The sequence below is a fragment of the Sturnus vulgaris genome, chromosome 1 (assembly GCF_052056855.1).
Source record: "Sturnus vulgaris isolate bStuVul1 chromosome 1, bStuVul1.hap1, whole genome shotgun sequence".
NCBI lineage: Eukaryota > Metazoa > Chordata > Aves > Passeriformes > Sturnidae > Sturnus > Sturnus vulgaris.
Genome location: NC_142243.1, coordinates 119,333,264 through 119,357,957, shown reverse-complemented (window position 1 = coordinate 119,357,957; position 24,694 = coordinate 119,333,264). Strand labels below are relative to the sequence as shown.

The following is a 24,694-nucleotide window of genomic DNA, read 5'->3' as shown; positions in this document are numbered from 1 at the left end:
ATTCTGTAGTCTATAGTCTATAGCCCATAGTCTATAGTCTATATTCATATTTCTATTAATATTAATATTTATATTTGTATTTTTAAATATTATATCTATATTTATATGCACAAAGTAGATTTTTGTGCTCCCTCCTTTTTACATGCTTTTCTGTACAGAGTAAGAACTTGAATTTTGCACCTTGGAAGTGCAATTAAATAAGGACCTGTGTATTATGCTGTCTGCATTTGCTTATGTGAAGCACAGTAGGAAAATAATGCCAGCTAGTTCCATTTATAAACAAATGTATGCAGTCTTGGTGTTTTGGGGTTTCTATAACACGCTACAGAGAAAAAGAATAAATTAAACTGACCTACCCTGCATATACAAAATGATGTCTTTTTCTGCCAACATTCATTTTTCCACAACTGGGACAATATAGAAAATAAAATACTGAGTAAGGACACAAATACACTGCTGAATCAGAATGAGCCTTTGCTGCCTGAGTGACAATCAGTTGACGTTCAATTATCATGTTAATTGAATTAAAGCAAAATGGAAATTACTTAATTCCATAACTATATGTTCCTGTCAAGTTACTTATTTAATGATTGTTGCTTGCTTAACAGAGGACAGGAAAATGACCTTATAGGAGATTTCTAAGATGCTTAAAAAAAAATTAAATATTCCCACTATACAGTATAGATAAGCAACAGAACAGAACCCTGCTTTATGCTATAGGAAAAATGTTAATTGCATTATTGGGTATGATGTGTTTTATAATTTGGCAGTGTCTTAAGCATGAAGCTCAAAAGACCTTCAGCTGTTTTCTAGAGCACACTTGAATGATGACACAAGCCTTTTTCCTTCCAAAAGTGCTGCAAGGATGCAAGTCTTATACTTACAACACTAAACTATTTAAGCCTGAGGGATAAAAAATTCTCACAGCTGCAGAAAAAAAAATTTAGAAGAGTTTGAGAGGAGCAGCTGACTTGTTCATACCTGTTTGAGGTAGTGCTGCAAATGCTGAAGACACTCACCAGTTGCCTTGCCTTCATAAACCTTTAGTACAAGTCTAGTCCAAAGCCTGTGAATTGGTACCACTGCCAGAGCCACATTCATTTGCCTTCAGAGAAAAATATTGACAACAAGACCAGACCTTGTTGCTATTTATGTTACAAGTGTTTACTCCCCAGACAGGCAGAACCTACCCTAATTTTAAGTCTAGGCCATGACCAAAACCAGCGTGAGGATCATCAGCCTGCCTGTATGCTAACCTAAGCCATGGGCACCTTCAGAAGGGCATAAACAGTGAGAGCTCAGCCTGTTGTCCTCAGAGAACACACCAGTGCTTTTCCAGGAGCAAAGTGGGGTGAGCTGATCACCTTCCAGACAAGCCAGCCTGCAGGGGCCATTCTTACCCATGCAAAAATCAAAGCAGGCTGGGGTCATCTAAAAATTTTTCACACCTGTTTTGTTTGCTATGATGACCTCCTGTTAACTCATTAGATTTTATAGTGCCAAGGAAGACATGGTGTTCATGTGATTTTTATTCATTCACCAAAAGATTCAAGAGAAGAGGGCAAGGCAGTGTGTACACTGAAGATGGTGGATGCATAGGTGGGACATAATTAAATAACAATGATGTGATGATGTTTCTATGAAGAAGTGATGTTTTAGATAGAGATTTGCAGCGTTGTTGTTAGCTTCATATTATTGAGTTAACCTTGTGCAATATGACTATTTGTGGGAAAAGTCAAGTCCCAGAGGACTCTTTCAATTATGCTGTGACTGTAAGAGCACAGCAGGAGTGTCTGTTTTTTATATTTGTGTAATGCAAAATAAAACCCAATGTGGAAGCAGTAGATACACGATCTTTTGAAGAACATTATTCTGTGTAAAATTCTTTGTTCGGCTCTGTTTTTTAAGTTGGCTATCAGAGTGATGCAGAGGCATTGCAATATACAAAGCAGTATAACTTAGTCTTTGTTCTGTAGGTCAAGCTGAATTCATTCTAGCAGCTAGGAACAGACTGCTGACTAATTTCTTATTTGTTTTCAGAACAAATAGTAATTCTCCTAATAATCACAAACTATTACAATTTAAGAAGCAAATTGCTAGCTTTTTTTTTTATTTGCAGAACCATAGGAGATCAACAAACTACATATTTATCTTAATCTGGAGAAATTACAAGGGTGCAAAGATACAGTTGCACAGCTAAAACCAATCTTTTTCTCTCTCTGTCTTTATATTTACAATTTTAGAAGTCTAAGACTTCTCTGTTTCCATTATGATCTTTTGCCTCCCTGGGAAGCAAAATCTTTAATCCTTTTAGGCAGCCTCTGAGTTTTGCCAGCCTGTATCTGAGGTTTGTTCTGTGTCTGAAAGCAAAGCATTAGTGAAACAAAAAATTGTTTCACGAGTACATTCTTTATAAAAACGGTGCTGTACTGGATCCTTCCAGCCTGACATTACCACTCTCCCTTTGTAGTCTGCAACTATTGTCCTCTGTGTGTACACTCTGTGCTGCCAGGTCCTCTCCATTACAGGACTGCTGGTTTTACTGAGGCATTGGAAGATCAAAAAAGAACACTTTAAAGTTTCATAAAGTTTATCTTTCTGGGGAGGAGATGCTCATATGTGCTTTTAGCTGTGGAATTCAGAAGAACACCCCAAAATTGTCCTCCTAAATGGCTTTGCCTGTCTTTTAGCTTTGAGTCAATAGCCCAGTTAACCAGGCAGTGAGGAATGGGAGGGGGAAGGTGAACAGCCTTTACTTTCCTCGTGGAGGCTTTCCACAAATGCCCAGGTGGTGCATTTGGCTGGAGAAGTGGACAACAGAGACACAAAGCTGCAGTTTCATTTTGTGCAATATTAGGAATCCCAAATGCCCATCCACATGTGGATTAACCTCTGGTATATGACTTAAAAATCATTAAATATTACAACAATAAAAAAATAAATTTTCTTTCCCTTTATTTTTCTCCCTCACTTTTAAACCTTTAGATGTTTTTCAAACTTTTCCTTTCAGCAAGAAAGATGAGGAGTCAGTCCTGCTTAGTTACATGAAGCCCAGATGCATGCATGACTCCTTAATCTACCCCTTCAGGAAAAAACCCAAAACTTGAAATAGGTAGAAACTCATGACAAAATTTGCAAACAGAAATGTTGAGTTGTTCTTAAATCTGTTACTGACATGGCTAACAGCAAGTCATTAGCTAGGCTCCATGGGTCAGAAGCTGGTTCTCCTCCTGAGAGCTTTCAGCCCTGAATATCTGCACATCCTTTTCTAACATCATGTTACTGTAGTGCTATGAGGTCCTGCCTAACCCTGCAGATAATCTTTGATCTTGAAATCTGGGCAAAATGGAAGTGATTCTCCAAGGTCTTTAATCTATTATGAGATTGTGCACATGCCACATTTAAAATAATTTGGTGAGTTGAGAGAAATGTACAGAAATAGATCCATGCTTCTGAGAAGTTAATTAGACCGATATGGGATCAAGACTGGAATAATGACTAACATTTATTATCCTTAGCAGCTCCATGGGCTTCTTTGACTGCCCCCAACAGTTCATCCAGGGAAGAGAGGAATTCTCCTGGCTAATCTGTGGTGCTGTCATCTCCTCCTTCATTTAGCTCAAATGTCTTTCTACAAATTCTCTCTTTCCCAGAGAGTTTTAAATGGTCTCACAAGTGGAAGCCAGTGGAGAGAGTCACACCTACCTTCCCCCATCCCCAAAGGTCCCATTTGAAAGTTCGCCCCACACTTCACTTTGAGCAATTAAACCTGAGGTGCTATGAGGGATATTGTTTTTCCAGTACTGCTGGTTAGTGAAATGCTGTTTCACAGTTGGAACAATATTTTCTTTAAAATATTTGATGTTTATTATTTCACTCTTTAAGCAATATGAGGAGGAAAGGCTGTTTACTTAGAAAGACATTATGAAAATGCATGAGACACATCGGTGATATATAAAAACAAAAGCAGATTCATTTACTAATGTGCCACTCTTTGTTTCTAGGTATACAAAAAGAAAACTGAAGCTGCCAAGAAGGAGTATCTGAAGCAGTTAGCTGCCTACAGAGCAAGCCTTGTATCCAAGGTAACACATAATATATATACATGCACACATATATATAGTGACATATTGCAAACCATTTTCAGCTGAGCACCGCAGTATTTAGTGCAAATAGCCTTGTTTATTATCATCTTAAACTTGTGTTTAAGTTGCAAATGCTCAGTAAGCGCAGTCATCTGTCCACTTAAAGACATACTTTCCCTCCTGGTCATCAAGACAGCACTTCAGTTTGGGAGTAACATGCAAGTTCAACAGGGGAGGAAGTAATGGTAAACAGACGTCCACATAACAAACATGCCAGGCAGCCACTGTGCTACCTGTAAGGTATAAAAATATATCACGCACAAAATGCCTGGGTTTGGTTTTGTGGGGCTTTCTTAGTACTGTTTTTTACCTTGCAATCACAAAACAGAAGTAGTCAAGCTCAGATGTTATTGCAGATTTTCATAAGAAATGTGAATTTCCATTTTACGTCCAGCAAGCCATTGTAAGCAGAGCATAGGTCACCACTAAGACAATGGTGGAATGTTCTTTACTGGAGCACACCAAATATCCAGCCAGCAGCAATTTTCTAAATAGATTTATTCAAACATTCTCAGTGCCCATAATTTTGCAGTAGACTCTTTAGAATTTGTAATAGACTTTTAAATATGCAGAAGACTGTGAAATTACTGTACTGTGTCAATGTGATAAAAACATTGAGCAACTTCAGAATCATGCCAGTTAGAACCACTTGTTTTGGGTCTATCAAAACAAATTTAGATATATTTTGTTCTTACATAAATAAAATCAATTTTACAGGTAAAGAGCACAGTGTGAATGACTGGCATATAGGAATTGAGAAGAACTTTTTGGTTAGTTTCAAAATATTTTTGGGGCCCTGCACACAATACTACTCTGTATAGTATATTAATTTTTCAGGGAGTTTGCTATATGATTAGCCATGCAAGGACTTTGCATGCATGTTTCTCCATTATCTCTGTATTTGGTCAGTGTTTGTTCTGAATTTCAAAGTCTGAAATATGGTCATCACCTATTCATTTTTGGGGGTTGTGTCCTATAACTTTCCTTGTTTTAGCTGCCATTAAAAATACTCCCATATTTAGTTAAAGTAATTTACAGTGTACCTTTCATTTTTGTATTAGGACTGTTTGGTTCCAGAAATAATCATTGCCTTCAGAAAGAGTATCATGTAAACACAAGCAAATCTTTTTTAAATAGCTTGCTTATTGGCAAAAGATAGGTCCAAAAAGCTCAAAATGTTCCAAGTTTTAACTCAGCTTTTCACTTGAGAAGATAACTTGGCTATCATTATTCGGCACTTCATGAACTATTTACATAACACTCTATGTGGGTTAATTTTGAAATGCACAATATAAAAAATTAAATTTTTTTTAAGATAAAAAATATATTATGGCATTTTCTGAGGGTTTTTTTTTTTAGAAAAAAAAATTTGGAAGACTGTTGATCAGTTCGGTGCATTAATCCATTTGTGCAAATATTCAAATTTGTTGTTAGCCAGAAAAGCACTGAAGCATTGTCTTAACTTTTAAGCAATTATTTAAATTCTGCCCATAATGTAATGTTTTCCTCTAGTGTGGAAAGTATAAAAATATAAACTTCATGAAGCTGAGTACTGATTGCTTATTCCCATGAACACACTCAATGAATCTAACAGAGCTGGCATGTAACTAAAGCAAATCCATTTTGGAATAAGGATGTAAAATAACCATTTGTAATATAATATCAGTATATTCTACATTATCATTATCAAATATTTATATGGCACCAGAAAAGTTGTTTTAGTTGTCTTTAGACAAGCCTGTAAGCATGAGAAAATATATATAATACATAATTAAGATTATTTGGAGTCAATGTGGTATTTTAGGTTCATGTTGTTACATTACCATCCATAAAAACTACTTTTTGACAGTATTATTAAAATTCCAAGACCTCATTATCAAAACTTTAGACATGCCAAAAGTAACACACTTTTTCCAAAAAATCCTTATTAATATATTAATGATTTGCTCACATATATATTTTATGATTTGTACCTCACTCTGTGGTACCCCACACATATAATCGGGTGTTCACCCTGAATCCTCCTGAGTTATATTTACTGCGTGTTGTTTAACCTTGCTGCTTTATAGAATTTTCTATGCTGCTCATCCCAACAGTGCTTTGGTGTAAAGAAATTCTCACTAATGCTTGGGAGAAGGAAGTTTATATTGTCCATATTTTCAAACGCAATCAAATAATTGTGAAATCGGGTTCTCAATAATTTTGTGCATTCACCTTGGAACATCTGTTTTTCAAAGAATTTGAACAAAATCAAGCCCTTCATGTTCATAGCAGAGCTCCAATGACTGCTCAATTGTGCTTCATATCCCATCACGACATGCTTTTGCTATGTAAATGTTATCCAATTATCAAACATTCTTTCATATCCCCTCCTAGAGGTCTCTGTCTGCAGGAAGAGGCAGGCACAAGTAGGCAAGGGTTCTGCTCAGGTCCCCTCTGTCCAGCACAGCAGGTGCCTCACACCTTCCAGAGCAGCTGCTTTTCCTCTTTCCTGTCTTTTTGACACTGATTCTGCTACCTTTTCTCATTAAGTATTACTGTTTTTTAAACTAGTGAGCATATGAGAGTCTTTGTGTATGTTTCCCTGCATTTATTTGCAAATCTTCTCTTTTCTGAAAAGCAAGGAGTGGACATATGCCATGTTCTACCTCAGTGGTCCAGACTTGGACTTGAATTCATGGCACCCATCTTGGCCATTTGAGATTCCAGAATAGTCAAAGTAGAAGATTACAGAGAAACAGGGTAGAACTCCTGTTGCCAGGACACTTCCTAGCCTCTGCCTGCCAGCAGAATAATAGAACTCAGACACACTGGAGTTCATTCCAAGCTCTGGGGTGGAAGTGGAGCATCAAGTGGAGAGAGTGGCCCTCTCCAAGACACTCATCTCCTTGCCCCTTTACTCTGCTTTTTTTCTCTCCTCCCCTCTCTTGGCTCTCCTCCTTTCCTCCCCCCTCCCCTTCCAGGTCATTGTTTAGAAAGCTGAGCAGTTCAGTTTGGAGCTTGGCACACACATTCACACACAGAGGTCACACACACCCACAGTGTGTATCATATCAGACTGTGTTATTTGGCAAAGTCATAGCTGAAAAGAGTGGACATGTCACCAGCAACTTTGGTAATAGGATTGCCAGCCCATCTCTAGTACACTTTTACATGCTTTCATGATGTCTTTATAAAACATGTAAAGCTACCACCCAGTAAATAAGCTAAATATGTGATTATATAAATATGTCGGTATGCATTAATTACCATTCATATATAAGTATATTTCGTGTATTTTCTCCTTTTTTATACTAGTTGAAATTAATGGGTGTGTTGTTCAGGTTGTTCATGTGTGTAGGAATTGATAGGTAAAGTAAAAACACATAACAAAGCACTATATCTTCTGCTATGCAGATTGCCATATTGCTTATAGTACTGACTAAGCCTTTGCATTGTAAACAAGTGTCTTTATATTTGCCCTTAGTTGCAACTTTTAGTACTATTCAGGTCCAGAAATGCAGTCTCTGGTATCTGGTAATTTGTACAGCATTACATAAAATGCTGTGAATTGCAATTTTACTTTTTTTCATAAAACAAGCACTTTTTCTAGCTTAACCAGCCTTTTTTTCTGGCTGACATTAGAGTTTTTGCTTCATCTTTCAAATATATATATTTAATACAGATATATATTGGTAAATTTTAAATACTTTAATATATTACATATGTTCATCTATGAATATTTATAAAACAATATATACATGTTATGTATTCAACATGCATATTTATGTGCATATAAGTGATACATATATGTGTGTTAATTATAACAGTACAACTGTATCTGTTTCATTAGTACAAAAAAGATTTATCATCCTTGTTTTATTCTTTTTGACTAGATGAATCTTTAATTTTCTCTGTGTAGTGACACAATTTCAAGTTTCATGAAGATATATATTAGAAACTATGGCTGAAGCTAAAACCTCTCAGCAAGGGGAATATTATTCAAATTCAAAATACTCAGGCATATTCAAAACTCTGATGCTGTATCTAAGGCAAGGTGGTGTCCTCATTTGACTTTGAAGTAAATGCATTGGACATTTTTCAGTTTTGTGGACAGTGCAAATCCTTTGGACATGTAAAATTGCTTCTTGAAAGATATGGCAGACTTAGCTTTTCCTAGTCCATCATCTTGCAATTGTGATTCAAAAGAAAACTAAAGGTCATATTTGTAAGGCTAGCATTGCCTTAATGCCATTAACACAGCAATTTGTAACCAGAGAGTTCTGGAGATCCAAAGTATCTGTTACACTGCCTATGCTGTAATAAAAATGATCAGCCTAAGGAATTCAAGTCTCTTAAAAATGCAGTGGACATAGATGAAAACATTTGACCCATTTGTAAAAAAACAATATGGAGACTACGATTAAAAAAAAAAAAAAGAAAAAAGAAAAAAGAAAAAAAAGAAAAAAGGAGAAAAATTCAAAAATAACCAAAAACTAAAATGGTAAAATTTGTATTAGTTTCCAACTTCATATACGTATGTGGTGAGAGCACTTGCTTAACATATGAAAAAGCAAAAAGATATATTAGGTCTCCCTGATAATTCATTTCCCAACTCCTAAATAAATGTGTGTGTGCAGGTGCGCTCTCTTCACAATTTGTTTTCTATAACTGCATAGCTTCATAGTGGCCAAGCTTCAGATGTAGGGGGGCACTATCCTGGTTCACTCCTTCCTGAAATAAGCAGCTGCTGGGGTTTAGGACATTTCTTTTGGGAATAAAATTCCTAATATCTCTTGACAAGAATTAGTGGCTAAAGTGTCTTGTCTTCTGGTCAGTGCTTTAACAAGTTGGCTCTTGCATGCAAGGAGAGCAGCATCCCTCCTGCTGCTGGCAAAGAGGCACCTGCTTCTGAGAACAGCTTCTCCTGCATTGTATCCAGCCTTAGTCCATGCAGGCATTTTTGGAATTTCATAAACCAGTTAGGCTGTTCTCAGTGAAAGCATAAGAGAAATAATGAATAAAAAATACAGTTATGTCTGATGCATGATTTTTTTTTTAGCTATTAAATATTAATATAATATTAATATATGTTAAATATATGGCAATATTTCCCTTAAAGTAATAACAAAACAATCCCAGAATGATGACATACACATACATGCTTTACTTTTTCCCATTGGAATTGCTAGATGGAAAAAACTTTGATGAAAAGCTTCCAAAGCAAGTACTTCATTCTTCTACAATACCTCATTCTTTCATTATTTCGGGAGTTATTATGATGTAGTCAGAAATTTTCAAAGAATTTTAAATTAAATCCTTTATGTGCAAATATGTGATGTATCAGAGTATATGCTAAGTAAACATGTATTTATAAAAGAATTGTCTTATCTCATCATAACACAAGCCCAAAATTTTTTTTTTGTCTAGCAGGAAAACCAATGATCTACTGCAGCTGAAAATAAAGTGCATGTATTTAAGCTAATGCCATGAATTTGATTTGAGGCTAAATCATGTAATGCTTTATATTTAGCAAAAACTGAGAGATGCTCTCACATAATTTCTGCCAAAAAGTGGCAGAAAAGTCTTGATCTGATAGAAGCCAGATTTTGATTTGAAAAGGAACTCTGTGTGTTTTTGAAGTGAGTTAATAAAACTAGATTTCACTATTAGCCTAGTGCTTCCATTTGGGGAATTAAAACACTTGTATCAAATTAAAGTTGCATATCCTTTATCACATGTACCCAGGTTACATTCATAAAACATCCATTTTTACTTACATATCCTAAATGAATCCATGACAATCCCCTGCAGATGATGACAAAATGTATATTTAGATTTGAAGATGTTCTTCTGAGCCACCTTGACTAATTATAGATGACAACCCATGGCTTACTCCTTTGTTTCTGAAACATCAAGAATGTGTCAAAAAGCTTTCTGAACTCTCTGGGGTCCCAGATGTTGTTATTGCAATAGGTGACTGGAATTAACAAAATAGGAAACGTCATTTGCTAAGAGCCTCTTGTGACTTAGGTAGGAAGGCAGCTGCACTGCAAATATGCATATGAGCTCTCTGCTGGAGTGGATAGAGTTAAACCAGAGGGATCTCTATAGGAGTTAAAGAGCTAAGCAGAAAGAGAAAGCAGTGCAGGAGAGAAGTCATTCTCTCATAAACATCAGGGGTATTAATAAAATGGCTGAGCCCATGTAGGCTAGAAAAAGGGATTCTTCTCAAGGACAGGCTTGGGGTTGGAAGTGACCTAAAATGTCAAAAATGTTACAAACAGATAGGATTATGTGAACACAGAAAAGCTGAGAGAGGGAATAAACAATTCAAGATGCTCCTTCCACCAAAGAGACAGCAAAGACAGCAGATGCAAACTTAAGCTTAGGTAAGCTTTGTAGGAGCTGCATAAATATGCAGCCAATTTCCTTCTATCTGCCTCTTTAATGTCACAGTACTGAAGATAACTCATTTTTAAGCTGAGTCAGGCCTGCCTAAGTTTGATCACAGCCTGTACAGCTTGGACCATTCTGGTACCATCTGACATAATCACTGCTGCTTCCTGAATGTAACCTTCATTCTGGTCAGAGTCCGAAAATTGTTGAATTCCTCAGTATGGCTCAAGGACAGATACCAGTCACTAGGTGTGAGCATGGCACTGTCATGAAAAGGGACAGTGTGGCAACTACATAGGTTTATTATACATATTCATGTAAAACCTGAATTAGGTTTAGCTCTTTTCCAGGCTTTGAAATACTCACATAATACATGTTCCAGTCTGTGGAGAGAGGATGCCAGACCTCCATTTCTCATTTAAAGAGAAACACCTGGTTTTCATTTAAAATAGAACTGTGTTATACCATTATGGCTTTGTTAAAAAAATATAAAAATTCTGAATTTGGAATATATTGTGTTTGCTCACAAGTAAAGCTGCTTGCACAGTTTGTTGTTTGCATATTGGCCATAAGGCTCGCTTTGCCCTTGAGGAGGTCTCTCAGCATATATTTAAAGGACACATAAGCGTCCTGTAGTACCAAGAACATTTACTGAATGCTCTGAATGTATTTACTGAATATTTTACTACAAAGGAGAGCTTAATTGGTGTTATTAATAAAGAAGCATTTTGATAATATCTCGTCTGTAAACAAGTGAAATTATATTGCTCCAACTGAAAGGCTTTGATCATTAATTTTCTGAAATCAATAGAACAAGACAAAACCCCTTTTTTCTCTGTAAATAGAACACCTCTGATTTCTCTGAGGCAACACTGACTTTTTAGTTTTACATTGCAAGAAGCAATATTAATTGAGCACTGCTTACTAGAGTGAAATTATTGTAAAAATCTATTTAATTCCCACACACTATTCTATAGTAAATAAGAATTCTGAATATGAAATGTATAAAATATGTAAGGTAAAGATGTCCATACACATCGTGTGTGATTACAGCTATGTAGTCCTACTTGCTGGCAACATTTCTAACAAAAACTGCATTAACACGTTAACAATGGAAATAAGTATAGACACTTGTACATTCTAGGTATACTTCTTATGGGTCCAAAGTCAAAAGCAGTGATCATCAACTGGGAATGATTCTCAGCCTCTGTTAGCCAGATCCTGCCTAGATTTTCTGAAATATGAAATGGACATCTAGACATTAATACTTAAGTAATACTATTGTTGGGCCGTGATATAAATTCTGTTTGAATTAATAATAGATTTTCCTATAAATTCAGTAGTCTAATGATCAGGCCCTTTGAGTACTGCCTTGTTTTTGAGTACATGCCCTTGATTTACTTTCAACCATATAGATGTTTATGTTCCAACAGAAATGGGATTAGAATCTCCAACAGTAGTCAGAAGGCAGACACAATTTAGAAAGAGAATCAATATCCATGTATATGGTTCAAGAGCTGTTTGGTTACACAGATACATGGACGAGTTTAAAGTGGGAGCTTCCAAAGTGTTTCAAAGTTTTCAAATTACATCCCAAAGGGAGCTGTGGAGATGTCAAAATGTCATCATCTAGGCTGTTTTTTTTTAAGACTGCTAAATTGAGCAGGAGTTTTCTATAACATAGCTAAATTGAGCATTATTTAACAAAAATAATTTCTCAACCACAGGACTGAGTCAGATGGGATGAGGGAAATGTCACTTTCTTCTAAAGAAGAGACACACTCCCTGTAACTGAATGCAGTGTGATAAGAATGACCATTAGTCCCAGGGTGGTTCCCTTCAGAAAAAAACAGCACAAATAAGTGAGCAATGCTTAACCTCTTATTCCTAATTTAATTCTTTAATTTGTCAGTAACATATGAGGAGTTTTGGCACATAGTAGGGGAATAGAGGTGCATGGGAAAGCTCTCTTTGCACTAAAATTGGAAGTAAAGTCATGAGTTTGGTGAAAATCATGGGAAAGAACTTGATTCAGCACTTTCCAAACTTTGTACAAAATTATTAACCCTGAACACTTTCTCTTAAGAACACCACTCATCTGTATCATCACACATTTTCTTAAAAATATTATGCAAATAAAATAATTTTGTGGACCAAGGTCATGCACCACCAGTAATTTTAGTTAATATAATTATACTTGTATCATCAGAATTACAGTAGTACTTACTTTTTTCCTTCCCTTTTCCTATTTCTCTTCTACTTTCATTATCTTTCTGTAGGGATTTCAAAATGTTCTTTCGTTTTTTTCTTCGTGTTTCAGTAAAACAACAGATTCTTTGGGAGGAGGGGGTGGGAATTGGATTTGTGTTGTGCCCAAAAGGCAGTCATACTTTCTCTGTACCATTCCATTTCCTTGGCCTACCTACCTACCTTGTCTTCACCTTCTGATTTTTTTAAAATTTAATTTAGACAAAAGTATTAGGTGATGATGCTAGAAGGAGACAGGTCCATAGGAAATCCTTCTAGACAGTGAAGAACGTGAAGATTTACAGTAAGACTTCAACTTGTCCGCCAGAACAAGTATAAGCCACTCAAAGAGCATAAAGGACTGTTAGGAAAAACTAATTTGTCACTCTAGTGTATGTTCACTAATGTATGTGTAAAATACCACCACCTACCATTAACTAAATATAATATTCTGTCACCCTCTAGTGGTGGGTCTACACCACCATTCTTCAGCTAGTAGTGGTGGAAGGTGCTCTCACTATATGTCTAGTAGAAGAATTTATAGCATTTAGGAGTTACTAAGCTTCAGTGTTTGGTGGCCTGTGTGTATGGATTTGTAATTTTGATCTCTACTGCATATATCTGAATTTTATCCTAGATCTTCGTCCTATAAATTAATGATGTAAATTGTCTGTGTTGGTTTGGGGCGGATTAAGTAGAGGTTTGGGAGAGGTTTTTAAATTATTTGTGTGCTCTTCTCCTTGGATAAGTCAAGAGAAAATTGGCTGAAATCAAACCTGCAAAGTAGGGAACATAACTGTGAATTTGAAACCCATATTGGACAGTCAAATCCATTCTCTCTTAATTTCCATTTTTACTCATAATAAAAGTCCTTGTCTAAAACTGTCTGATGCTGCACTGCACCAGTGCAATGCCCATTTTAGTCTGTGAAAGCAGCAGTTGGACCCAAAATCATAGTGTGACCTATGTTTCATACATGCTTCTTGGTTTATTTCACAGCAAAGTGACATCACAAAGCCAAAATTCTTGATATTTCAAATTTTGTTAGCTTCAAATACTTACAAAATCTGTGTTTCTGATCCAGCAGCAGAAAAAAGCTGAAAGTACAGTATGCTGGAGAGTGGCATTTAATGGGTTCATTTATCAAGTTTCCACTAACTGATAATATTGATATGTTTTACACTGATATTGGACAATTTGGTTTCAGATCATGTAAGACTTCAAGCATCCTAAGTTACAGCAAAATACTTGGTCTTAAACTGAAGTGTTGTGCTCTTTACTGGATCAAGAGGTAGTGAAACATACAAAAAGCTGATTCATAGTTTGAGACAACTGAAACTGTCCCTTTGGATCACTTTGTAGAGCTTTCCTCAGAGATGTAGCAAGTGTTATTCATCTCTGACCAGAGACTGTGCAATTCCTCTTAACATGATTCAGCATTTAAAATATCAAATTATACTACCTTTATGTCTGTAATTTTATCCGTTTGGGCCATGCATCCATCATTTATGTGTGAATTCAGAATTGTCCAGTAATTAGATTGGTTCCCTGTATCTTTGTTAAAGGGGTGTATGGCAGCATCTTTGTAGTTACAAATGAAACAGAATTGTGTATCAGTATGTCAAAGGCTTTTTGCAGCACTCACCTCACCAGGAGGATTAGTTTAGCCAATCTGCCCTTAGACACTTCAGGAGCAATTATCCCTGCTTGCACCACACAGAGCCTGCCAGCTACATCATGGAAAGACAAGCTGTTTCCATGAAGGGACTATGCTCCAAGTAAAACTTCCAGGTCTCTCAAGAAAGAAAACAGCCTGCACCTCCTCTAATGTGTAATAAGCATGGGACACCCAAGAGGAGTCTCCTGACCATGCTGCTAATTAGAAAACCTTCTGAATTGCTGAAATTTCAGCAAACCTGTCAGTCGTTGCTTCTACACTCACTAGAGTGTTCTAAAAATACAACTGGGAAGAGGGGGGGAAAATTCTTCCCATGTTTTCATGAACATTAATTCAGTGTTTAAAAAATAATAGCCAAATAATAGCAGATATTTCAGCTGCTTTCAGGCTTTTATGTCTGCATCTGAATCCTGCAGACATGCACATAATACATATTGCACACTTGTACACACACATGAGAGCAGAGCTAGGCAGATCCACAGAGACAGAGATTTGCATTAATCTTTTCATATTCATTTAATTTTCCTTCATTTACTGGAGAAAACAAAGGGGTTTTTGCTAATGGGACTGCAGTTACACATAAGGAAAAGGAAGTTATCATTCTCATCTTTATCATCACATATAATGAAGCAATTTCAGTCACGCTCATGTCAACGGTTTGTTGGTGAAGGTGCATCCTTCAGAAAGAATACAAATAGACTTCACCGACCCTGGAGTGCTGAGAGTAACATGAAACTTACTCTGACTTGTAATCTGAGCAAACATGACACGGAGATCACAGAATAAGGGTGTGTATTCGTCTTTCAGCCTTGTTTTGACAAAGCGACTTTCTCCAGAGGGACATTTCTGCCATTTTTTTCCAGCATGTTTCACTTTTCACTGAGTATTAATCCCAGTATGACTTAACTTCAAATTATGATTCCCACCTATAAGCATATGTGAGTTAATTCTTTTTTTTTAATCATTTATTTGAGCACACAGTTAGCACTCTGGATATCTAAGAAAATAAATATATGAAAAACAATTGAGCAAATTGAGTTTAATCAAATGTAGCAAGTAATAAATATTAGAACAAAAAATATTATTAAAATTCTTATTCATTAATGGAAACCTTTTATTATTAGTAACTCTAAGAAATCGGGCCAGACCATAATATTTCTGAAAACTGCAGTTTCTCAAATTCTATGCAGTATTCTTCTAGCTTTAGACTAAAGATAACTTCCCTGTATCTAATGCAGACTAACATTTATATAGCCATAAGTTTTAAACAGAATTTTCAGAGCCTTATGAATTAGATTAATAAAGTATGTTTTGCTAAAAGAGTATTCCTATTTCTCCTACTGTGTGGCCTATGTAATATATTTGATGGCATGGATAGCATTCCAACAGAAAATATTTCAAAATAAAGGCATTGGGCACAGCAACTAGCGTGTTTGTTCCATGCAGCAGACAGCTGAGGATGGGGTTTAGCCTCTTCATCATGTTAACTGATAAATAATTATTAGCAATATCAATATCTATGGTAAAAGACCTTGAAAATATTTTCCATGGTTTGCAGATGGGAAAACAAGACATGTCAAAAATCAGCACAGAGTTTTGCTGTAACTCACCCTCCTAATTCTCCTTTCAACTAGGCCATGAAATCTGAGGACAATAATAGTGGCTGCTTATGTGAAAAAATGTGTCAGGATTGGTTTTCTTGGTTGTGTAAGATATTAGATCAGTGATGGCAGTTCCAAGTTTGGAAAAAGAAAATGCCAGGCTAAACCAGGAAACAAAGGACCTAAATTACTTTTTTATGATGTTGAAGGCAAAAGTGTAAGGTGAAAAGGATTAATTATTTTTATAGAGTAATAACCAAACTCCATTTCAAGGAAAATTTGATGGTCCAGATAATTGTTTGCCTATGGTGTGGCTCTTAAACAGGGACTTAAGGGGTAGAACAGCCGTATTTGGTAGCTTCTAAGTATTTTCTGATTTTTGTTTTCCCCAACAGAGCTACAGCGAACCTGTTGATGTCAAAGCCTCCCCACAACCTCAGATGATGAATTCAAAGCAGTCAGTGTTTCATGGGCCTGCCCAGGCTCACTCTGCACTGTACCTCAGCTCCCACTACCACCAACAACCAGGAATGAATCCTCACATCACTGCCATGCATGCCAATATCCCCAGGAACATAGCGCCCAAGCCCAACAACCAAATGCCAGTGACTGTTTCCATAGCAAACATGGCTGTGTCCCCACCGCCACCTCTTCAGATCAGCCCCCCTCTGCACCAGCATCTCAACATCCAGCAGCACCAGCCCATCCCAATGCAGCAGTCCATGGGAAACCAGCTACCAATGCAGGTCCAGCCTGCTCTACACTCACCTACAATGCAGCAAGTAAGTTGGAGCTTTTCAGTTCTCTGGGGAACTGTGTTATTTTTGGGGAGGGTGTAGCGGGGGGAGTCATCCAGAAGCTGGCATAGTGAGAGAGATTTAGATTGGCTTTAATTTTGCAGGTTCCAAGACCATGGTAGTATGGGCTTAGTCTTTCAAAGGCAAGAGCAAATGAATGAGTCTAACTAGATGATGGAAAACTGCAGTAGAAGTGTTTGTGCCAGCAATAATGTCCATCATTGTCCATAGATCCATCTGCAAATCTTTGACTACCCTGAAACAGTGAAATGCAAAACTTTCAGGAGTCACACTTCACAAACAAAAGGCAGGCATGTCTAGAAAAATACACGATTGCAGCTTATGCTGTTATTCTTGTGCTGACTGTGATGTGGAACTGTCAGAGGAAACAAAGCAGCCCAGGTTGTGTTGAACATGCTAGATTAAGAGAACACGAGTGTGTTACATTATGCCACATTCTTAACTTCATTTTCCTTCTTTTTACTGGAAATAAATGGGCTGTGTCCATCATCCCAACATGGTGGGTTTTTGTTTGTTTTTTTTTCTGACTCTGAATGTTTTAGATAGTTGATTCTCAATATATTTCCTAAGAGTTCTGAGTTAATGCAGACCATCCATGGTATTGTGCCTTCCAGGCTTACAGAGGAATATAAAGAGAACATATAAACTGTTGATTTCATGACAGAAAATTTCTTTTGGTATTGTATGAAATCTGACTATCAATAATAATATCTTACTTTGCAAAGTGGAATTAAAATGAAAAATTAGTGAATGGAATTGCAAGAATCTACAAAATTTTTCTACACAAAACTTGTCAGTCCTGGCTGATAATACATAGTCATGAACTTGCTTCATGTTTTAAATTTCTCCTTTAAATTCACCTTTGCTAACAAGGCATTTGCATCTACTTTCCAAGCCAGAAATGTTTCATCTCAAGATTGATCTTTACAGTTGGGAATACTTGAACACAAACCATAGCTTCTTGCTGGGAGAACAATTTAACAGGGAAAGAAATTTTCCAAAGAAGAAAAAAACCCCAAAAGAGTTGAAAACAAACTAGACTGATAAACTTATTTGTTCAGAAGATAAATCAAGGAATGCTCAGGATGATTTGGATTTATTCAGAGACTTTGATCTTAGTCTCAGGAGTGATTTGGAATAATCAGGAAGGAAAACTTGTAAAATATTCACATCTTTTTCCTAGTCCAGTTAATTTTTCACTATCAGAGAAAACAGACTCAACAGACTTATGACCACACATATGTGGAGTCATGTACTCATGGAGGTTTTCCTGCAGTTAGTGTGATTATTACAGGGGAGCCGTGCTCAAGTCTCAGAGAAACTCAGGACTTGACCCCAAGGCTGGGCAGCTGGAATTAACTAGAGGAAGTCCTAGGCAGGTGAGCCAGGAGAGTCTGTCTGGAGATCCTAAGCCTGGAGGAATCCTGGGTGAATCTGAAGGCTCAGAGCAGTGAGAGACAAAGCAATACTCTAGTTCATTTACCAAACATGAAAAATTATGTCTGTGACAGCAATCTGTTGAGATCCTATAGCTATATTTCAAAGACTTTTTATTGCACAGTGATTCATTCTTCCAAGTTCAGATTGTTTGCCAACTTCGGTGTCACTTATATATTACCTGTCCAATGCAGAACTCCTTATGTCTTTTCCAGAATTTTTAGGCATAATTTACTGAATAGATTTGAAAATCTGTCTCTATTTAGTGAATTAATAGTACAGCTTGTGCTAGCAAAAGGTGTAATGCAGATGTTAGATACTTTCATATTTATACATAAAATATAATTTTTCTATGAATAACACTTAGGCATTGCTCTAAACTCTCTACCAAAGAAAAGGTAATTCAGTATGAATCCGCTAATGTTTTATTTTGCCAAGTTGCAAGCTTGTAGCATAAGGTGTGTGCATCCACGCTTTGGAAGTACGTTCAGTCATCTGTGAGATATGTGGCACGCAGTTGACTTGTTTCTAGCTCAAGAAAAAATACAGGACACTTGGTTGTAGAAAACAGGTCTCTAGAAGTCAGAATGTAGACCTTTATCATGATGAGGTTTTTTAACTAAAGACAATTGCAGTTAAGTAAAAATGCTGTACCTCTGTGTTCCTGTTAAACTCACAAAATTATATGTTAAATGCTTTTTACCAACTCATATTCCTTAGTCAGAAAGGCTGATGCTTTTAATGAAGATACCGTGGTGAGATATTTGTTTCACTCAAGGTGCTTGTTACTTGTTGAAATGCTGCATTGCCAATCTGCATGTGTCTTCATTCACTCTGTAATATCTACAAGCTGATTTATATTTCTTGCACCCTGCTTTTGCTTTCCAGTGATGCAGCTTTTGAGTGTAATGCAGCTGGAAAATCTATGTCATTTCACTTTGGAATATTTGTTTGGGGTTTTTTTTAGCATACAACAGCTTATAGAGCTTGTGAACTGAATTTAAATATAGCAAAATGTATATTACATTTTAGGGCTAGAGGTGTACTAACAACACCATGATTTGCCATGACAGAACACAACAATGGTATTCTGCTCAATTTCTTAGGTATGACCCTTTAGTCAAGAAATGATAGAAAACACAACACCAGGATGTCATACTGTGTTAGAATATATAAGACAGGTTGGTCACCAGGAAGCAAATAACAAAAAGTCAAGAGACTACAACCTGAAAGTAAAGGCCTCTTTCTGACTCAGTTGTCAAAGGACTTTGCTCTCCCTTCTGGTTGAAATAGAGCAAACACTCTGGTGATCACAGAGCTTGTTAAATAGGAAAAGATCTACTGGGAGAAAAATGGAGCAGCTCAGAGCCAACAGCAGTAAGGAGAAAAAGGAGGCACCACACTCTGTCTGACCTGTGGTGAGGAGGGAAGGGGAGGTCTGGATGTGATGTTCAGTCCCAAACAACACTGTGTAGAGCACTCTCCTGCATAAAAAGACAGCCAAGAAGAATGGGAAATATGAATTCTGATAAAGCAGAGCAATAGCTGCCTTTAAGCCAACTTTTTTTCACTTCCTCTTCCCTCAAGTTGTTTTATTTCCTCCATGCTTAGATATGGCCACCATAAGCCTTTCCAAAGACTCATGAAAGCAGCAAGAACAGAAACCAGTTAACATACCACTCCCAAGGGAGTCACTTGCAACAGGAGTCATTTTCCTCTTTGGAAGCCTTAGCACTACTCATGCTAAATTGACTAATACACTACAAGAAAAAAAAGGCAAATTTTGTCATGTCACGCTGCAACATGGAGCTTAATAGGCAAGAGAAGAATAAGTCTGCCAACAGCTTCCTAGCAGTCCTAGCAGTCTTCTACTGCAGGTGTTGGAGTGCTCACCTAGCTGGGCACCTTCATTGTAGACTGTGCTGGAGGCATGTTGGAAGTAGAAATCATCAATTGTGGGCTCTCTTTTTCCTTTTTTTTCCCCCTTTTTTTTCCAACCATCCCTCTTTGAAATAGTTCATGGCTCACTAGTGTGGCACTCAACAGTAGCAGGCTCTGCGAATCCTTGCTCTTAACAGATCCCCTGCTTGAACTCTGGCTCTGTGACATTTGGTCAGTCATTTTCTCCAAGAAAAGGAGGACAGTTTCATATCAAAGGCCATCTTGTAGTATGTCTGAAGGACTGCCAACTCCAAGAAAAAACCACACAGAGATCCAGATTTCAGTCTTGGCAGGCAGGAACACAGTTCTCCAAAAACCATTGTGCGTGAAATTCACAAACTCTTCTATGCAAACTTTGAGGGGGGACTGATAAGAAGTGCTGACCTGGGGAGAGAGTTCTGTTCCTACTGCTTCCAGGACAATGAGCTGATCTTCATCAGCTCTACAGGGAACAGCGTGTCCTTCTCCATATCCAGCACTCCTTGCCTGCACGTGTACGCCTGCCAAATCAAGAGTGACTGCCAGCTGGACAAGGGCAGTCTCCTTTGAGGATACACAAAAACTACAGAACATCAAGAAAATCAGAAGTATTGGTAGCCAAAAATCCCCAGCGACTGCACAGTTTCTGTTATTTTTTAAATCAATTAAATTTGTGGAGTATGCAGCTGATACAATGCATCCAAATTGTTCTGAAATGCAATGTAAAATTTTGATATTAGCATTTTGGTCATAAGCCTAACATTAGTAATTATTTTAAAATTTATTTTAAATAATTTATTTTGAGTTATCTAAATTGTAACTTCTTGGAAGTAGATAATTTTGTCTTTTTTCTCTTCTGCTCCAACAGTTAATGAATAAATTTTTTAAAGGGTCACTACTGTAGACTTTTGGGGTGCTTGTTTACAGTCATAATCCTCTAAACTATTAGAAAAATGACCATTAGTTCTATTATCATACTTAGGTTTAAATTCGATCCTGATTTTTATTTTCTTTAGCTTCTAAGTCTGAAATTCATTATATTTTTCTTAAATATCATTAACAGGAGACATGTTAAAGTTTTACTTTTCAAACTCAAAATCCACTCTGCCATAGTTTTTCTTTTATCCACCACTGACACATAGGTAGACTCACAGTAGATTTGAAGAATGTGATTTTTTCTTTCATTAAATGCTCATATGAGCGTCTTATCATTGTATAATTTTTTAACTGATACAGGGTTGTTTCTCTCCAGTCTATTTCTTAGGTTTGACATGATGTTTAATTTTTACTCAGTTGGCCTTGGTTTATTAACCCTTGTTATTCAAATCAGCACAATTTCTCCAAAGTTCAGGCTGAAACAGCAGCTGAAGCTGCAGCCTGTTTCCACTTGCAATGTCATTCTTTCTCTACTCACACGAACATTTGTGCCTCTTTCTGAACATTCCCCTCTATTCAGCCTGTTCGCTGTGCTCTGTGGTGTGAAGAGTGATGAGACTGAGGATTCACTCCCTCCTTAATACACCCAGATCTTGTTAAGGAACCCTTTTAAGTAGCCCTACTGGAATCATCACCTTCCCTGCTCAAAATCCTTCACCCAAGCATTGCATGGGATGGTGAGTCCCATGTCCACCTCTGTCCCATTTCAGTTCACAAGTAGAGGAAGCAAAACTAGTTTCTTAACGTCTAGTAACCATGGCTGCAAGTACATATGCATTAAAAAAGGACCAGAAGATTAATGTATGTCACTTTTTTTTTTTATAATAATAATAATAACTCGTTTCAGTCTACTTTTAGGTATTTCTTTTCCTTTAGAAAATAAATGTATACAGCAAAATGATTGCATAGCTTGCCAAAAATAATAACCTCATTTTCTCTGGTATATATTTTATATACCAGCAAATTCAGGAACCTGCTGTATTTGTCCAGATTTCTTCTTCTTTTTTGTTAAGCTTTGTCTTCGAATGAGGTCAAGAGAAAAAAAATCATTAATATCTGTCAACTCCCTTTATAACCTTAAGGAAAAATCTTTGTATGATATCACACAGACAGATTTTCAATTTCCTTGTGTAATAAACAGATGCTTTAGGATTTGGATGTAATTTAAAGGTTTAAAATATCACATTGAGATTGATGAATAAATCAGTTGTGAAGACAAAAACATTGATGCCTGTTGAAAATACCTCTCCAGACAGGCAGGAAATGAAATTAGTTCCTAGTAAAGTGTGGAGATGAGGATCACTCTTTAGTTCTGCTGCAGGCTTTTTAGGACTTGCTACAGTGGCACAACGAAACTGCTAGGGCTACAGAAATCTAATTAAAGAGCAAATGTCCCTCCTGACATCGAATTAATCTTTATCAAGTTCCCTATTTTTATTTCAATCTGGGACAAGAAAATGAAATTTAAAATTCTAGGCATGTTGCAAAACAGTTGGTGATTTTCTCTTGAGCATTACAATGCAAAAACATTCAGCATTGTTTAATTAGACCTCGAAGCACTTATTTTCTGAGCACTTTTTATTTCATCATTGTTTGTAAAGGGCTTACATGAGTAATACCCACATATTTACCACAAGTCTGGTACAAGACTGTTTCTCTCTGTTGTACAAATCTATATTTTCAGAGCTTTTCCCGTTGATGAAAAGGCTGAAGTAATTATTGTTTGCATCTTAAACAGTACCATACTTTATCAGTCCTTCATACTGAATTGAGGTTGTTTAAATGACTTTGCTTTAACAAGCATGCTTTCCATCACAGTGCAGGTGTTCTGGTTCTGCTAGCCCTCAATCCCCCACAGGGACCACTGAGACCCTTCTGGGACTGGAGCCTGGCTCAGATACCCCTGCACCACGTTAGCACTTATCACCTGAGTGTGCCCCAAGAAACAGCCCCCAGTCCCAGGCAGCCATAAACTAAATAGACTTGCCAGGTACGAGATGCAAGTGTTGTTATGCCTTATTTTGCAGGTAGAACAATTAAATTTGGCTCTGCAGCCCCAACCTTAACATGAGAGGTACCAATTCAGTCCAAACACATGTGCACACATGCTTTGCTGGAAGACAGCCAAAGCAATTTGGCTGTGGTCACACAGAAAGCCTGAAAAAAATATGAGAATGCATCCGAACCCAGTTTCTGAGTTAAAACACAGGACCGTTCTCTGCCATCTAAGCTATTTATTTATCCTAATTCCAGAAGAAATGGAATGGATGGTGGTCTCTTCCTCAGATTTGGAGGAACTATCTCCTTCCTGAATGAGTGTTGTCCAGAGTTTGTGGATGCTTCTTCTCCCTGGAAGTGTTCAAGGCCAGGTTGGATGGACCTATGAGCAACCTGGTTTAGTGGAAGGTGTCCCTGCCCTCAGCAGGGGGCTGGAACAAGATGATCTTTAAGGCCCCTTCCAACCCAAACCATTCGATGATTTTATGAGTACTTGAGTCTCTGTGCCTGCTCACTTGCATGCTTTGCTACTGTTTACTGTCCCTATATAGTGTTTTTCTTGTATATATGCTAGATCAGGGCATTTGCTACCAAAGGTAAATCTAAGTGCCTTGAGGGTAGGATGTTTTTCTGTGGTTGTTTTCCTCTTACAGCTAAATTAGAAAGGCCTTATGGTTGATGTTTTGTATGGAAATTATGACAATGGTATGCAAACCCAAATTTTCTGCCTTCTAATTACACAAAACTCCAATTAAAATCCTTGGGAAATCTGCTCAGTTACTGCTTCCTTTGGATCTGTTGTAGGCATGGGGGCTGTCTCTGCAGCTTGTTGCATAGGTTCAGAGCTTGGTGAAAAGGCAGCATACAGAGCATGGGGATTACAGTCCCCATGGGTGTAAAACCCACCATGGGAAGGCTTTATTTAATCTCATTAGCAGGGCATTATATAAATAACATGGCAACTAGATGCAGAATTCAACTGTGAACTTGCTCACTACTAAAAGTCTGTTTCTTTGAGTCAACAGGGACAAAGTGAGGTTTCCAAGAGTGTTTAAGGTACTGAAGTGTTACTCAGCGTATTCTCCATATGGAAAAGATTAAGGAATAAAGTTGCAGTTATTTATGGTCTAGACTAAAGCCCATGATCAGGATGAGTGGAGTGAGGTGGCAGTGCACATTAGAGGTGGGGCAAAATACCTGCAGGACCTCAGGGAATAGCCAAGGAGGAGAGATGAGAAGAAGGAAGTAATGTTTCATTTGAAAGAAGGTAATTTCTGTGGATGAAGGGGGCCAAGTGAAAGCTGAGAATATTCATTTTATCTTGACAAAAGGTAGTGTGGCTGCCTTCTTAAACCTGAAGAAAAAAATCTGTCCACAAAATTCCTGTCCTAATGAAGGCTGTGAAAGAAAAGCAATCACACACAATACACTAACACTAACTTACCTAAAAGCTGTGAAAGTTAATTCTATCTATTTTGTATGTAGGCTTTGGCTGGAAGTGAGTTTCCAAACCAGGAATCTTGGTGCAAGTTCCTT

General features: G+C 37.2%; 1 protein-coding gene across 4 annotated transcripts in view; it reads left to right on the top strand.

The window, feature by feature from the left end:
• Positions 1–24,694, top strand: part of TOX (thymocyte selection associated high mobility group box) — a 216,780-nt gene that overhangs the window by 187,137 nt on the left and 4,949 nt on the right. For all 4 annotated transcript variants that reach the window (XM_014873073.2, XM_088175361.1, XM_088175350.1 and 1 more), the window contains 2 exons: positions 4,005–4,085; positions 16,445–16,831. In XM_014873073.2, coding sequence (XP_014728559.1) covers positions 4,005–4,085; positions 16,445–16,831 — 468 coding nt within the window. The remainder of the gene's footprint in view (positions 1–4,004; positions 4,086–16,444; positions 16,832–24,694) is intronic.